The 18,558-nt window shown below is 35.8% G+C and overlaps 1 protein-coding gene across 1 annotated transcript in view; it reads left to right on the top strand.

Annotated features, from left to right (window-relative positions):
• Positions 1–18,558, top strand: part of LOC150083867 (leucine-rich PPR motif-containing protein, mitochondrial-like) — a 314,087-nt gene that overhangs the window by 282,075 nt on the left and 13,454 nt on the right. Inside the window, exons 32-35 of the mRNA XM_090375475.1 lie at positions 366–481; positions 976–1,088; positions 7,493–7,561; positions 16,746–16,842. Coding sequence (XP_090231601.1) covers positions 366–481; positions 976–1,088; positions 7,493–7,561; positions 16,746–16,842 — 395 coding nt within the window. The remainder of the gene's footprint in view (positions 1–365; positions 482–975; positions 1,089–7,492; positions 7,562–16,745; positions 16,843–18,558) is intronic.

The following is an 18,558-nucleotide window of genomic DNA, read 5'->3' as shown; positions in this document are numbered from 1 at the left end:
TTTCTGTTTTTAGTAGAATAGCTCGGTTTTGTTCACCTAATTATTTATGTGACTTTTCAAAACAGGCTTATGTACTCATTAATTAACACACTGGTACATCATAAGATATCAATGTGGTTGACCAGTACGTGGGTGTATAAAGGTTGGGAACCTCTGCACTTCAGTTGTCATTCACCATATTGTTAAGTACCATTTTTGTAGAGTTCGTATATTTAGTTGTACTGAATTGATATGATCCCATCAGCGATTGTTTATTTTTTTGATGAAAAGTAAGTGGCGGTTCTATTTTCCCAATGTATAAGCTGTTATTCTGTAGGAATTCAAGAGTGTAGAATAATTTTTGTTTTCTTTCTTTCTTTCTGCAGTGATAGACAGGAAGAATTACTTGCTGAAGTGGAAAATGACATGACAGAAATGAAGAATCGGTTCTTTGGCGTAATTCTTCCATTACTTGAAGCTCATCCAGAATATGAAGAAAGAGGTATATTGTTGACATTTAATGCAGGGATAGAGAGATTTTTTATTTTTAATGCCTTATTTTTAAAATTAGCTTCAGTCACTGCTAATTATTATGTAAAATTTGCTGTAATAAGTAATAATGCTGCTCATTTAGTACAGTTTGTGCCATTTTTAAATGATATACATTATATCAAAATTTACAAATTACTGGATCATAATTATTTGATAATTATAAGTGAAGAGTGTTTTTAATCAAAAAATATAAGTTATAATTTAAACATGGTGTGTTTTAACATTTTTGAATAAATACTTAGTATGCATCCCAAAAAAAAATAGAAATTTTGGCATCTCTTAAAACTGCCCACTTTTCATCAATATATGCAATGTTTTTTTAAAGCATTTGTAATGTTTTACTGTCTGAATGTATACACAATATTTTTTATAGAATTAAATGAGCTATTTGACTATAAATTTATTTATTTTATTTTATTTATTTTTTATTTTTGGTTTATGCAGTGACTCAGCTGGCAGAGAAATATGATGAAATGGGTGTTTATTTTCCTAAAAATTTAGTTTGGATAAGTTGTATGGAAAGAGAAAATTATGAGTGTGCTGACAAAATATTTCAGGTAATGATATTATATGTGTTGGAATTAGAATAACATTAATTATTAGAATGTTGGATAATAATAATAATAAAAACAATCCTTCACAAAGCAATTTAAATAAAAATAAATATTTATATTTATATTCTAGGATGTCCATATAGGATCAGAAGAGTTTACAAGGTAGAAAAAAATACAATAATAACATTGTATTTATCAATAATGTGGGCTAGAAACCACAGTCAACTTTAGGATGTACTACTACATCCTTGTATGATAATTGACCTGCGGTAATGCCTTAGATATTATCAAAAAGAACAAAAAAAAAAAAAAAAAGATGATTTTTTGTGATCATTAAAAAGCATTTATTTTATTTTATTTTGATAATAATTAAACATCTGGTAACAACTAAAATTACTGTAACACAGCGAAAACGGATACAAAAATAGATTGTGACAAGTTTAATGATAAGAAATATACATATATTAGATTAGATACATACAAACAAAAAGCTTTCGGTTGGTATGTATGTATGTACCGTATGTGTGTATCGTATGTATGTATCGTATGTATGTATGTATATGTATCGTATGTATGTATGTATCGTATGTGTGTGTGTGTGTGTATTTTAGAATATATGAATGAAAGATGGCATTCCTAACCAATTTTTTGACATAAGTCTCCAAGCTTGTTGAGAATATGCATTATGGGTCCATGTTTTTAATGTCTCTGCCATAGAATGCGATTGCATGAAGCCATTGGCAGAAGACTGATTTTACCTTATCATCACTTGTGAAATATCGATTAGCAGTGTCCTTCTTCAACAGTTACTAGGATCGAGGTCAGAACTGTACAGAGAGACATCTCACTCCCAGTTATTGAGATTTTTCAAACTGAAGCAGATATATGTGTGTGTCTGTGATTTGGCATTTTTACAAAGCATGAGCAGTTGAAAATGCAACAAATGTTGATATGTTTTCCCAGATGGTAGCATGCAAATACTGCAGTAAGTGCTGAATCATATGGAGACAATGCCAAAGTGACTCATTTTCTGTCTCAAAAGCATATCAGGATCACTTTTTCATGTTGATGGACTTGAGTGTAATAACTTTTTAGGTGGGGGGAAATGTTTTCACTCCCATGTATATTTTCCATTTGGGTGGGGGTGTATAATGGACCAACAATTATCTCCTGTGATGATACAATCCAAAAATTCATTCCCTATCATGCTCATAGTCCTGCAGATATTCCAGATTGAAAGAAGTACACATAGTTGTTTGGTCTTTGGTGAGCTTCACCCTGCACATAGACCTTGCTGTAGTTTTAATATGGAACCATATAAATGGTTCCATATTAAATGCAAATCAGCTCCATTATCTTTGTCACTCACCTATTTATTCACATAACATTGCACTGTGCTGAAATGAAAAGAAATGAATTCTTGGACTCACAAAACTACACAGTGCTGGAGATGTGCACTAAAGGCAAAAAAATAAATTATAGAATAAGTTAAAATATATAGAATTAAGAATTTCATCTGCTGGGAGCCCCGTCTTGTCAGGAACCATAAGATACTAGTGTCTTAAACAACCATCAGACATAGCATTTCAGTGATCGCTAAACCTGCCAAAGCTGTGGTCATGCAGTGCTAACCATTAACACACACAAAGTATTTACTAGTAAGGTAGAATTCCTTCAATGATTCTTCCTCCCCACCACAGTGACCTAATTGAAAAATTAAACAGAAATGGGATTGCCAAAATATAATATATATGGGAGATAAAAAAAAAATCCAACCCAGCATTGTATTTTGGCACTATTTGCTGCTTCCTCATGTCCCATTTTCTCTGGTAGAAATTTAATTATTATTATTTATTTATTTATTTATTTTTTTTTTTTGGTTTTGCAGTTTTTCAGGTTCCTCAGGTACTGGTGGATGGGTGAAATAGGGAAGATTTTTTTTTTTTTTTTGGTTGATGCTGTATAAGCTTGCTTTCTTGCATCATATCCCTCAACTAATGCTAAATGCAGGTAACAAAGACAAAATCATTTCAATAAGTGCATTGAATGAAAGACTCCATTTGCACTCCAATGCACCTCTTATAAATAATTCTCACACTTTGTGTTCATTCTCTAGCAGAGACAAAACTGACTTGCCAGTTTAGCATCTTCAGATGTATTTGTCACTTGTGTCTGATGTTTTTCAGAAACCTTCCTTGAAGAAAAATTTTATTTATTTATTAATTTTTTAATCATTAGCTTAATCTTTCAGTGGATTACTACCACCATCGGGTTTGGTAGCAATTTCTTTCTCCCTTTTTCAAAGTTTGTTTCCCTTCCCAGTCTCCACAGGGAAATTTTTTTTTTAATCGTTTAACTTGTTCAGCAGCATTTTCCATTCTAGTGATTAATTTTTAATTAGAGGGTGCTGTGTGGGGTGATCATTGAAGAATTGCATTCTTTTAGTTTTTCTGACTTCACACAGGGTAAGTGCTTTATTTGTTAGTGGCTGCATAGCATAGGACAACAGACTTTCAACTCAGCCCGTTAGCAGGTTTAGAGGTTACTGAAATGCTGTGTCCCATGATTATTTCAGGTGCCACTTTCTGATGGATTGAATGAGTGGTAGTATGAAATTCTCTATTCTATCTTATATTTTGGTGCATGCTGTCAGTTATGTTTTTGGCTTTTTTTGTTCACAAATCCAGCCAAGAAAACATGACACCAAGATGACATGTTTGTCTCAGCTAGCAGTGTGTATTTTTGCTATTCCAAAAATTATTCTTTTTTGGAATAGCAAATTCTCTCCACTCGCTGTATCATAGACATTCTGTTTCTGGTGCAAGTCTCTTCTACAGATACTTCCATGGGCACTGTTCTTCTGAATTGGCTTCTATAATTCCCGCTCTCTCTTTCAAAACAGTCCGAACACGTGCTGCCACCAGCCAACATCCATTTACCATCCAACTTCAAACTCACAGAACCAACTTTTCATCTTCCTCATTTATTCGTTCAACTGCTGTTTTCTTGAACAACCTTCCTTCATACGTATTTCCTGAAAATTACAGTCTACAGAAATTCAAGTCCAATGTCAACAGAAATTCAAGTCCAATGTCAACAAATATCTCCTTTTGCCTTCTCAACTCCCAACCCAAGCATGGTACTAGGTACTATAGGTTCTAATACCTCTCGTGTTTGGGGTTTTCATAAAAAAAAAAAAAAAATCTTTATTACCTGAGATATTCCATACTTCACATACATAAAATACAATTTCAACTTTGTGAAAATATCACTCAATGCAAGAAGACCACACTTGCTGCATTTTTTCCACCATTCTTTCCAGGCCATGAATTCACTTTGGTAAGAATTAGGAGGCTAACATTTACACCAATGTTTATGTCAGAAATGAATTCCATTTCACTATCAAACACCATACCATAACAGTATACCTTCAGTCTACCAAACAAAATCTTATGGGGTGAAGTCATGGCCTATAACATGGCCTATAACATTATGCTCCACCCTAGCTGGGCAATCTTTGACAGTGTCATCTGTGCTGTGTGCAGCCTTGCATTATCCTGATGAAAATTGATGTCCTGCCAATTCAGTTCAGGTCTTATGGTTTTCAGAGCTCAATTAAGCTTTTCCAGAGACAAGCAGTATCTTTCTTTGTTGATGGTTGTTCTATTTTCCAAGAAATATATAAAAATTATGTAATTTTGATCTCAGAAGAAGGTGGCCATAAGTTGTGTTGATGATTTGAAAAGTTTTGGCATTTTATTTACAGATGATGTCAGGTGTGCTCATTTCATGGATAGTCATTTGGTTTGGATCATAATGGAAGAGCCATGTTTCATCACATGTGATGACCCCTTTAGAGCACTCAAGACTGCCAGCACCAAAACTCTTCATAAGATTTTCTCAGATTTCTTTCCTCACAGCCATCATCTCCTGTTTGAGCAGCTTAAACACCCACTGAGACAATTTCCTCTAATCCAGTCTGTTTATGATGATGATGGTGGTCAAAACACTTCCCTCTGACATTTTTGCAGCATCCTTCACTTGACTGGTGGTTAGGCACCTTTCATTTCAAATGAGATAGTCAATGAGTTCTTTGTTTTCATTGTTTGTGACAGAAGTTGGCCTTCTGGCTCTTTTCTTTTCCATGATGTCGAAATAACTTTCCCAAAACCATTGGAGCCACCTCTGGACATTACTTTGATCAATTGTCTGGTCCCCAGAGACTGCAAGGAGTTTTTGATGAATAGATGTGGCTGACTGTTTGAACAGCAGCTCCATCACACACCGTTACCAGAAATGGCTGCCACTTTATCCATCTATATCTTCAGATCTAAAACACCAGAAAGATGCTATTAAGTATGTTAATGGGTAATTGGTAATACAACAAGTGTACATCATAAATTCCCCCCTCTTTCTTATGCATGCACGGGTGTGAATAATTGTGCATTACTGACTGACCCACCCTTGTAAAACAACTTTATAAATGCAGTATTTCAATATCTGTGTGTATAAAAGTGTGTATCATCCATGAACCAAAAAAGCTGATTAGATTCACTTAAAACATGATGTGAACTTCTATGTGCAATGTTTAACTTCCAGTATAACTTCATAACCCCTTTTTAGCAGATTAACATGCAGTGGTCACATGAATAAGAAGGCAACAATGTTATGTTCTAAACATAACATCAAGAAATTATTGAATTATCTTTCTACTAAAGTGGAATACCTAGGATTTATGAGGTAAATTTTACTTTTACAAACTATTTATAAACATCTCACCAATTAAACAGTATTCTTTACATCAACTAGTTACAAAAATAGCCAAGATACTAAAGAAATCATCAAATATACAGCATATATGAAACAAAAATTGTATATATATGTATTGCATCTGTGGGAGAAATGTATGACAAAAACTACTTTTCCGGCTTTCTGTGCATAAAGTCCTTTGAAGAAGTTCATGAGCAAAAGTTCTAAAATGCTGTTCACAGTGTTCACACTTTATTTTAAAAGTTCAATTAAAACAAATAGATGATGTGTCTCAAATTTAATTTTGTTCTTAATATTTATATCCAGAGCTAGTCAATATAGTATGCACAAAGATGATTCAGCAAGTATAAACAGTTTATTTATAATTAAAATTTATGGTCATTAAAGAGCATTTATTTTTATTTTATTTCATTTAAATTGAACATCTGGTAACTCTTGTAACCAGTTTGAAAATTGCCCATATGTAGCATGAATAGTTGATTTGTAAAGATGGAGTTTCTCATAAGATTTTATCAGCATCAATTAGGACTCAAGTAAAATTAATTTTTTAAATGCTGAAATAACAGTAAAACCATCAGAAATCTATAGAGGAATGAAACAACATGGCAAAGCTTGGTGTATGAAACATTTATTAGCACTGATCACTATTACTGAAGAAAATGTATACTCAGAAGTAGTCAGTTTTTATGGATTGTCTTATAACTGTTTATTGTCTTTCCTAAAGAAAACTAAAAACATGAATTTAAGCCTCATATCAAAAGAAAAAGATACTGTAGGCTGAATCAAGTCATTTTATTGCAGCATGACCATGCTAGGTCACATATGTCCTGTGACATGGCAAAACTTGGATTTTAAATCTTAAAATGTCTTCCTTACAGATGAGTTTTGGCTTTTAGACACTTAGTATCTGGAAGGGCATTGATTTTACAATGATAACCAAGTGATTGAAGTATATAAACCTGAGTTAAATGTGCGAAGTGAAGTTAGTATTGGTGTTCGCCACAAAGTGCAAGGAAGGCTTTTGTTGCACTAGTCAAAAAATAAAATAAAAATTTTAAAAATGCATAAAAATAAATATATATATATAAAAAAATAAGAAAATAAACAACCCATGTATTTCCCCTCCTCGTGTAGGTAACAGTTGACCTCTGAATTTCTCCAAGCTGTCAGCCTCAACTATCCATAGCGGTAACTTATTCCAGTAATAACAACTTGCTGGCTAAAAGAAAGTTCTTGTTAAGGAATAAAATACTTGCACAACATTAGAACTCTAGTATTGAAAGGAATGGGGGGATTGTACTAATAATTAATAAAAAAAATTTCCTAATATATTATTTTTATTGCAAAATTGATGTTTTTGAATTGGCTATTTATTACCAAAGTAGCTGAACCTGCCTGTTCTTTGAATGACCTTTGTAAATTTTAGATATTCTTCATTAGATGGAATAGGATGGAGTTAATCTTTTATGTTTGCTAAGAATTCACCATGCAAGTTTTAAGAACCTTTTAAGAAATGGAAAAGTTCATTAAAATAAATAGAACAAAAGAAGCCTAGATATTTCTATGAGAAAGAATTAAATTTTTTTATCATTGAAAATTTATATTATTTATTTATTTATTCATTTTATTTTTTCCAGTCAAGTCCTGAATTGAAAAAGAATCTACTGTTTGGGAGCATTATAAAAAAAGCTCAACAAAATTCAAATGTAAGAATGTATGCATATTTTTTGTTTTGATAAAGATTAATAATACCGTCTACATATTGTCTGTTGAATATGCAGATGGAACTGAATTTAAGGCACATGGACAGGGTTACTAGTTATAAAACTAACCAATTAATAATATGCTTCCATGAAATTATCATCTCTGCCTTGTTTCAAAATAGGGGGAGATGCTGTCACAAGTAGCACAGATGGTATAATTGCCATCCTCCTACACTGGGTGGAAAAAGACCTGAGTTTAAATCCTATCCATGATGGGAGGAATTTTTATGGGTCTTTTTCATAATGTGGCTGAGTGAGTTGGTCTCAGGTAATTGTATGGTTTTTCATCCAGCAAACAGACAAATCAACCAAAGAACACATGTAATTTACAGAACATAATATACATGATATGATATGGCCCAAGTCACTAATGTGTCAAAAAAAGAGGGGGGAGATTGTGTAAGTTAAGACATTTTTAACACACATATACACTGTGGAAAACTGATTCTTCAGTTTTCCACAGTGTGTATGTGTGTTAAAGTTAGGTTCCTTTCCAGCCATATGGTGGCTGGAAAGGAACCTAACTCAGGGAAAGGAACCTAACATCTGGTGAGTATGGGCTTGGCACAGCCAGGGTCCCGAGCTGGATATCATCATTCATCAGAGTACTCAAATGTTTTTTGTAGCTGGATATCATCATTCATCAGAGTACTCAAATGTTTTTTGTAGCATAAGCTTCAAACTTACTTGCACCATATGGCTAATAATAATAACCAGGGGGCTTTTCCCCCTGCTCACTGCACTCTCTTCTTTTGATAAAATAAAATAAAAATACTTACAGGAGCTTTCGATGCTGTATATGTCTCTTCTCCAGCTATGAATACATAAATATGTTACGATATCGATATAATATCAGTGTAGATACACCATAGACAACTCTTAAAGAAAAACTATCGTTGTAGTGTGAAAGGCATCATTTTATCTATATCTTGTATTGTGTTCATCCTTCACAATGAGTTACCAAGTATTGCACTACCCCGAATAAGTAATGCTTCACTAATAGAAAAGACTATTGTTATTTATTCTCAGTGGGCGCCTTTCGCACTACAATCGTAGTTTTTCTTTAAGAGTTGTCTATGTATCTACACAGATATTATATAGATATAGAATCTTAAAATAGAATCTAAATGCCTTGCATTTAGTTTATTTAAATAAATATGTTACATATGGAAATCAAGAATGGTACCACATGGTCGTGTTAGATAAACATAGCACGTGACCACACTTAAAGAGAAGCTTGTTTTACCACAGTAAAATAAGCTTCCGTTACGTATTTTTGTACTTGTTACATATTACACGTAACCCGCACCCTCTTCTCCCATTGGCTGAATGAATATCATTAGGAGGAAAATTATTTTAATGTATAGAAAAGATAATAATAATAACTCTTATTACCTAATTAAGCCAGCTATTTTGTAGAGATTAAAAAAAAAAAAAAATCCACGATAATATATAAAAGATCAAGATGACATGAATATAGTTTCGAAGCTCTTTACAGCGACCCTCTTTTTAATGTCCCAACACATTATAACACCCTATATGGTTAGTCCCAGCCAATTTCTCATTAACCTAATGCTATTTTACATTCAGTGTAATGACCTTAAAAATAAAAGGATTTCTCTATAACGGCCATAAGTTTTTACCTCTTAAACTAAATTTTTACTTTTTTTTATTACAATATTCGCTTTTAGTTTAAGAAAAACTACCGAAGAATGCTATTAAACAAAATTGTGCTGTCTTTAAAGAAAAATCGGTGCAAAATCAACATATTGCAGGCAATGTATTTATGTGTTTCAGTATGGGATGAAGTTGATGAAAAAGTGATTGCCAACTGCTTCAAACATGCTGGATTTACTGCCTTAAATGATGCAATGTGTGAAGTTTCATATGCTTCTTCCTCTATTAATTGTGAAGAACAGTCTGATAATAGGGAAGAAATGTTTGAATATGTGTGTCATCACCTAAACTTACAGGAAAACTTAAGCTTCAAAGATTAAGTAGAAGTGGATGCAGACATTGAATGTTTTGGGATATGCACGAATGAAGAGGAACTCATTGCAGATGTAATGGAATCTTCTGAAATTTGTAGTGATGAAGATGCGGAACCTGTTTTTGAACAAGAAGTTTCAGTGAAAGATACTCATCAAGGATTAGAATTTGTACGTCAGTTTTTTTTCAAGCACAGCCTAACTGCAAAAGTGAAATAACTGCTATTGCGCACCTTTATAATTCTCTTTTAAAACATGCTCTACCATTGAAATGGTGTATTTGACAGATTATTTGAAAGTATGTTGATAGGTATGTAGCCTATGTAGTGAAATTAATTGTAACCTTTCTACACTCTACAATCAATGTAAAATTTACAATCATAATTTTGTTTAATACTGTAGTACATATTAATAAATAAGGTTATATTATATTGTATTAGTAGCATTACATTAAATTTTTAAGCTTTTATTTGTTTTTTTGCTGATTTTATGAATGATCAATATAATGTCCTTCCAATATAACAACTGTTTTTCTCATTCCCTTACAGGGTCATTATATAGAGCTTTGACCATAGTGTAGGCCTAGAACAGTCGAAGCTCTATATAATGACCCTGTAAGGGAATGTGAAAAATTACTTATTTATATTATGTCGTTAATATAAATATTTAAACTATTTACCAGACTTTGATCAAGACAAAGTTCAGATATATGGCTATAGAATGTTAACAGGATGAATTAATTACCAATTACATTCAAAGGGCGCCGACCGGGCTAGCCAGGTGGGTAAAGTGCCTGCCTGGCAACCCAAAGGTTGCGGGTTCGAATCCCGCCTCGGGCTTGGATTAAAGTACTGCAAAAACCTTGGGAGGTGCACTATGGCCACAGAAGCCAATGCACCAACAACTACCAAAAAAAAAAAAAAAAACACTCAAAGGGCAGAATTCATGGGATACCTGGTTCCTGGGCAATGTGACGCTGTCACCCCTCTTGCTAGTGAACGAACCCACCGCTTGGCAGGTATATAGGTACCATCACTACATTCGATGTCAATATGGATAAACATCGTGAGTTAACAGACTTTGAAAGAGGGGTGATAGTGGGTGCCCGACGCATGGTTCACTCTATCGCGGAGATGGTACAGAAATTGCACTATCCCCGTTCAACAGTATCAGGCGTGTCGGGAATACGCCATTTCCAGAATAACATCTCACCATGGACAGCACTGTGGGCAGAGAAAGGTGGTGGATGAACATGGCCGTCAATGTCTCTCGTATTGTTTCAGCCAACCGGAGAGCAACAGTGGCACAAATCACCACTGACTTCAATGAGAGAGGTGCCAGAAACGTCTCCACCAAGACCATCAGGAGATCATTAACCACAATAGGTTATGGGAGCTGCCAACCCACCAGAGTCCCATTGCTAACACCATGACATGACTCTACATCTCAACTGTCCAAAAGAACATTGGCACTAGACCTTGGAATGGGTTTCCTGGTCCAGTGAGTCCCATTTCCAGTTATTTCAAGTGAATGGGAGGGTGTGTATCTGGCAGAAACCACACAAAGCTATGCACCCATCATGTCAACAAGGAACTGTTTAGGCAGGTGAACAGTCAGTAATGGTCTGGGACATGTTCAACTGGCACACGTTGGGACCTTTTTTTTTTTTTTTCTCCTTGTTAGTTGTTGGCGCATCAGCTTCAATAGCCATAATGCACCTCCCAAAGTTTTTGCATTTTACTGTGACCCAAGCCCGAGGCGGGAATTGAACCCGCGACCTTTGGGTTGCCAGGCAGGCACTTTACCTACCTGGCTAGCCCGGTCAGCCTGGTGGGACCTCTGGTATGTCTAGACGCATCTCCGAATGGTCCAGTTTGTGTCCATCCTTGCACACCATCTGTTTGCAGTGACCATCCCTTCATGGTCATTGTGCACCTAAAGGGCAAGGGACTATTCCAGCAGGACAATGTACCTCCCCACAGAGCCATGGTGACTAGAACATGGTTCAAAGAGCATTCCGCAGATTTTACCACCATGGAATGGCCTCCCGTTCACCGGACCCTGTGTAGCATCTTTGGGATGTTGTGGAAAGGTCCATTCGAGCTTTGGATCCTCCACCCAGGAATGTGATGAAATTATGGACAGCGGTGCAGTAAGCATGGATGGAAATACCTGTGGAATGCTTTCGTGAACTAGGGGACTCAATGCCTTGCTGTGTGGATGTCCTTATCTGAGCGAAAGGGTTTTTTTTTTTTTTTTTTGGTAGTTGTTGGCGCATTGGCTTCTGTGGCCCTAATGCACCTCCCAAGGTTTTTGCGGTACTTTGATCCAAGCCCGAGGCGGGATTCGAACCCGTGACCTTTGGGTTGCTAGGCAGGCATTTTACCCACCCGGCTAGCCCGGTCAGCAAGAGCAAAAGGTGGGCCTACCCGTTACTAGTTAGGTACCCTATGATTTCTGTCCACTCAGTGTATATAGAATTATATAAAAATTTAACTAAGTATATACCATGAATAGAAATCATAACACAGCCAGATATATATACGTACTTGATGGATTGAAATAACATACTAAAAGAATTCAAAAGTCTTAGTTATCAGCTGGCTGAACATGCAACTCAATTCAGTTTCACCCCACTAGGCTAATAGCACGCTCTCTATTGGTACCCTTTTTGATGCAAAAAAAATACTGTAACCACTGGGAGAAAATAAACCCTCTTCTGGATTTGTAATGGCATAACTTTTCTAAGGCATAACAAGAGTAGCTATCCAGATAGAACTGTTGTAAACACATGTAAATGTCGTATAAAATGAAACATGCGAAGTCGTAGACAGATCAATACATGCCAGTATATATCAAATTTGCAGTTCACCAGACAAAAATCAGAACAAAATTCAGAATATTAATTTTGCTAGCTTTTTCATCAGTGAACACACACACACACACACACACACACACACACACACACACACTGCGTACAGGTCTGGAGGCCTCATTTTAGGAAGGATGTAGATTTACTTGAGCGTGTACAGAGAAGGGCAACAAGATTGGTGAGGGGAATGAAGGGATCCTCTTACCAAGAGAGGCTTATGTTCTGCAAATTGCAGTGGCTGAAGACTAGGCACCTGCGCGGTGATCTGATTGAGGTATATAAGGCCTTGAATGGGTCGAGCACGCTGAATTCTGATGGGATCCTTCCACTTGTTCAGAGGCGCCTCCGTAGCCAGGTGGGAAGGAGCAGCAGTACGTAGCACACGCTTCTTGATTAGACCGGGGTTCGAGCCCGTCACCACCAAATACGGAGGATGCGGAAAGGTCAGGGAATGACCACCGCATATCTCGGAGCAATATGGCCTTAGTTGCTAATGCTCCTAAAAACCAAATAACAAACAAACTTGTTCAGATTACGAACCTAAGGGGGCATAAATTCAAATTAAGAAAAGACAGATGTAGAATAGATGTGCGGAAATTTGCCTTTAGCCAGCGGGTGGTTAATTGCTGGAACAAACTTCCATCTGTCGTGGAAGTTGATAGGTTGAATAAATTTAAGGAGGAACTGGACAGGCATTTGGAGGGAATGGTGTGATTTTTTTTTTTTTTTTTTTGGCTGATGCTGCATAAGCTCATACATTTGCTTTCTTGCATCACATGCCACTACTACTACTACTACTACATACCTGCTTGCAGTTGAGCGCTTATTTGCTAGTGAAAACTGTAAGACTTTTAAATTATTTTAATAAGGTTATTTTGTTTCATCAGGAATACATGCTGTATGTCATACTGAATTATGATTTTCAGCTTATTCCTTATATATCCTTAGTAAAATTTTTATATAATCAGTAATTAATATGTCCTTAGCATTCCTATAACCTTATTTGATCTGAGTCTGATACATAGTTAATGGAAACAGACTCAAGCTATTTATACAAGTTTTTATCATTCACATACATGCCTTTGATAACGTTGTACATTGATGCAAATGAATATAAATGGCATAGCTTATAATTTTATGTGTAAGTTTTGTGTACATATCTAATATGTACTTCTATTATGTATCTTCTTGGTCTATGCTGTATTCATGCTGTCTTGGTTTCATTGTATATTTTAGATTATTTGTAACTAGTTTTGATTTATATACTTATGACTTTTGTATTGTATTGCGTCAAGGGAATTGGATGATTTTTATATTAAATTTGTAATCTTCTTACATAAAATTTGAATATGTTCTGATCCTACTATTTTTACTGATTTAGTTGATATAGATTTGTATAAATGCAACTGGTTCCAGTAAACTGCCGTAAGATCTAACTAGACAGCAGAGCCCACATATAGTGTGGTCAATGTGTATATTTATATTATTCCACCTCAACTTCCCAGAAAAAAAAAAAAATATATATATATATACACACATAAAAAATGCCATTTACATTTATTTGCATTAGTACATAACTTTACCAAAGGCATGTACCCTTCAGAAACCATCCAGGTACCCTTTTTCATAATCTGTTGTACCTTCCTGATAAAAAGATGATTCAGATCAGTATATGTGGAAGGAGCCTCATAAGTTAATTATTCTCATCGTAGCACATAGAGCAAAGCTGACTGATTTGGAGATGGGTTATTGTTCAGATGTTACATTGCTGCAGTTAGTGTTATTGTTGGATATTGCATTGCAGTTTATGCAATTGCTGACAGCCAACACTATCCAAAGTTGACTGTCAGCAATGTTATCATGAAATGGAAATGTAATGTATCAGTGTCCAGCAGTGCACAGAAGCTCACTTGTGATGAGAGGGTACTCAGAATAGTAATGTGATAATCTTGTCAGACATTCCTGCAAAATGTCAACCAGGAGTGTAAGGCATCAACAGGGCTTGAGATCTGTGCACACTGCATGTGGAGCTCCACAGCCTCATGGGAGAGTTCCAGAACATAGCTAAACATCAACCACAATCAGCATTCTTGCTTTGCATCGTGCAACAAGTGCTGCAATTAGTCTACAGAGCAGTGGAAATTGGGTCTGTGGATTGACAAAATTTTGCTATACCCTATTCTGATCAGATGGTTGCAATTGCAGAGGATGCCTGGAGGATATCTGTTCCTAGAATGCAATTTTCCAACAACAACAACTGTTCACAGGAAGTGGGGTTATGGTGTGGTACTGTTTTTCATGTTGTGGCCTTGGACCTGTTGTGTGAGGAAGTATAAACATTAATGCCTACCTTTATATTTTGGACAATTCTATGCTCCTATGATATGGAAATTCTCCAGTGTAGAGCCATTTACATTATTAAGAAAAAGTGTTGAAGTTAATTTAAATAAAGCACCATGTTTGCTTCAGCAGGATAATGCCCAGTGTCATACTGCTGGTACTTTCAAGGATGATTCATGGACACGAATGTACAAAAGTTGGAATGGCTGGTACAGAGTTCTGATTTTGAACCCTGTGGTATATTTATGGGATGAACTGGAATGTCAGATGAGGGCTAGATCAACATGTCCCACTAGTCGATAGCTCTACTAGGTACTGTTCTACAGAGAAATGGAGGACTATGCATGCTGCAGTCTGCCATTCATTGTGAAAAGCCTAAGGGGGGTGTCAGTGTGAAACAGATGTGTGGCTAGATACTTTTTGGAGGACAGTATATATTTTAATACAAACTTATAGCTTCAAATTTGGCTTTTGTCTTATAAGACCTGAGTCTGATATTTAACAGAAATTTATTAAAGCTATTTATACTAGTTTGTATGAGCAGATATATGCCCTCAATAGTTATATGCTGATGCAAATACCATATATTCTGGCACACAAGGCAACTTCTATTTTTTTTTTTCCTTGCAAATGTGTGCTTAATGATATGCTCACCATAGAAGTTGAACCCCCCTTTCTTTTTCACAATCATTCTTATCTTGTTTAGTTTTGTAGTATAGTAAAATCGGTATTAAGAACCACTGTCTACTTTATAATTCAATTATTTTTGCTCTTTCATTTAAGAGTTTACATTGTCACATTTATTACAACATACAGTAACCTGTAAAGGAAGCAGTAAGTGCATACTGTACTTCCTTATGTAGGCGATGAAGCCAAAACCTACAAGCATATGTAAAAAAAAAAAAAGTGCAGCCATTATCAATCCATTGCAGGATGGAAGCCTCCTCAACAATTCATGTTGAGGGAAATGGACCATAATCTGCCACGCTGGTCCAGTGCGGGTTGGCAGATCGACCGTATTCAGCAGTCAGGGGCTTGAACCCCGGTCTACTCAAAGAGCGTGTGCTACTGCACTCCCGCTCCTGCCCACTTGGCTACGTAATATCACCCTTATTGATGCAATATGTGTACATGAGAGGCTTTGATTATGTAACTGAGCCATTCTTTTGTTACTTGCTTATTACTGCATTGCAAATTGGTTTCTCTGTAATAATGCTTTAATGTGGATGTGTGTTTGCTATAAGAAACTGATTCTCAAAATTTTACATTTAGTAAACAGTGTTATTGTTTAAAAAAGACGATTATTTTCAATATCTATTTTCATCTATTTTTGGCATCCTTTTCAGAAAATGGGTGCGGAAAAAAAAATTTTTATATGTTTTTCACACTCACAAAAAAGTTTTGATGGATGAAAGAGTTGACCTTAAAATTTTAGATGATTTTTAGTACTTGAGGAGTCTACACACTGGAATACATAGTACATAATATTTCATTAAGTATGTGAATTTAAGGTATGATTTTGTGCTGGCATATAAGTCAACCAATAGTTTTAGAGGTAATTTTGGAACCTTCAAAAATTGACCTGTATGCTGGAATATATAGTAAACATAAGTGGCATCTTTTTTGTGTATGTTTATATATTTGGGGAGGAGGCAATATACTTTATACTTTTGCCACACTATATTCAGGCCACCCTGATCTAATCAGATTTTATTGTGTTATTTATTGTGTTATATATTTAATGTATAAATTTGTATACAATGGTGTTGGATGATTGGCTTGCAAAATTTTGCTCTCTAAATTTTTCTACATTAAATTTAATATTTATTCTGTTACTACTATTTCTGTTGTTTTGGTTGATGGTGCTTATATATATATATATATATATGTGTGTGTGTATTTTTTTTTTTTCTGATTGTCATTCCAGGAAACATTAGCAAGAAAACTAGTAGAAACTATAAATTCAACAGAGCTTTCCCCCACAAATAAAAGTTTTGCATACAGTTGTTTAGTTGATGTTTTAGGTAAGTACCTAATTTATCTAGTTTATCAAAGAAACAACTTGTAGCAGTTAAAATCATTTTACTTCATGTAATTGTTTAAATGTTAAAAAGGCAAGGGATGCAAAGAAAAACAGCAAAGAGTTCTTTACTTATGTAAACTCTAGAAGGAAGGGGATGAATCAGATTGGTCCACTTGATATCGATGGTTCAACTATTGATAATCCTGCTCAGCTAGCTAACAAACTAAATGAATTTTGCATTGACATTCACACATGATGAGTTATTCAGCGAGGGGAATGCCAGAGGTTTATTCAACTCTGGCAGTAAGCTAGATAATCTTGTAATAACAGAGAGTAAAGTGGAGGAGAAATTAGCATTAGCATTAGCATTAGTAGAGGCATTTGATGTAAGAAAGCAAGCTTATGCAGCATCAGCCAAAAAAAAAAAAAAAAACCACTTCCACTTCACCCCTCTGTTCGTTCAAAATACCTGTCCAGCTGAGCCTTAAACTTATTTAGGCTATCAACCTCCACCACAAGGGATGGAAGTCTGTTCCACCAACCAACCACTCGCTGGCTAAAGGCAAATTTCCGCACGTCTATCCTACATCTGTCTTTCCTCAATTTGAATTTATGCCCTCTCAGGTGATTATTCTGAGCTACAGGAAGAATCCCATCAGCATTGAGCATGCTTAAACCATTCAAGGCTTTATACACCTCTATCAGATCACCTCGCTGGTGCCTAGTCTCCAGACACTGTAATTTGCAAAACTTAAGCCTTTCTTCGTAAGAGCACCCCTTTGTTCCATTCACTAATCTTGTTGCCCTTCTCTGTACTCGTTCCAGCAGCTCTACATCCTTCTTGAAATGAGGCCTCCAGACCTGTATACAGTACTCTAGGTGTGGCCTGACCATCGCCTTATACAATGGAATAATCACCTCCTTATCCCTGCTGGAAAAATTCCTGTATATCATTGACAATACTCCATGAGCTACTCTTGCAGCCCGTCTGCACTGCTCAGGGAACTTCATATCTGCCTGCACAACCACCCCCAAGTCCCTTTCATTCTCTACCACTGTCAGTGTTGTACCATAGAGTTGATACGTTGCTCTGGGGTTGCTGTTTCCCATGTGTAGTACTTTACATTTGTCAATGTTAAACTTCATTTGCCACCTCTCAGCCCATCTGCTCAACCTTTCCAGATCCTGTTGCAGAAGCATAGTGTCAGTAGTGTCCTTGACAACCCTGCCAACCTTTGTATCGTCTGCAAACTTGGACATTAATCCCGATATACCATCATCAATATCATTTATAAATACAGAAAACAATAATGGACCCAACACTGAGCCCTGAGGGACTCCACTAATAACATCAGTCCACGATGAGCAGTGTCCATTGATTACCACTCTCTGTCTTCTCCCCCTCAACCACCCCTTTATCCATAGCAGCAATTTGCCTCCAATGTCACACTGCTCCAATTTGTGTAGCAGTCTTCCATGTGCAACAGTATCAAAAGCCTTTCTAAGATCCAAGTATATAATATCAAAGTTATTCCCTGCATCCAGTTCTTTTGTGACTGCATCATAGTATCCAATCAAGTTGGTCAGGCAAGACTTCCCCTTAACAAAACCATGCTGTGTCTGAGCTATAACTGAAGTCTTGTCTAAATGATCCTGCAGTGCGTCTTTAACCAGTGCCTCCATTAATTTTCCTGGAACAGAAGTCAAGCTCACAGGT

This window comes from Mastigoproctus giganteus, chromosome 6, assembly GCF_048544385.1.
Source record: "Mastigoproctus giganteus isolate SK-2022 chromosome 6, ASM4854438v1, whole genome shotgun sequence".
Lineage (NCBI taxonomy): Eukaryota > Metazoa > Arthropoda > Arachnida > Uropygi > Thelyphonidae > Mastigoproctus > Mastigoproctus giganteus.
This window is presented reverse-complemented; position numbering and strand designations above follow the sequence as displayed.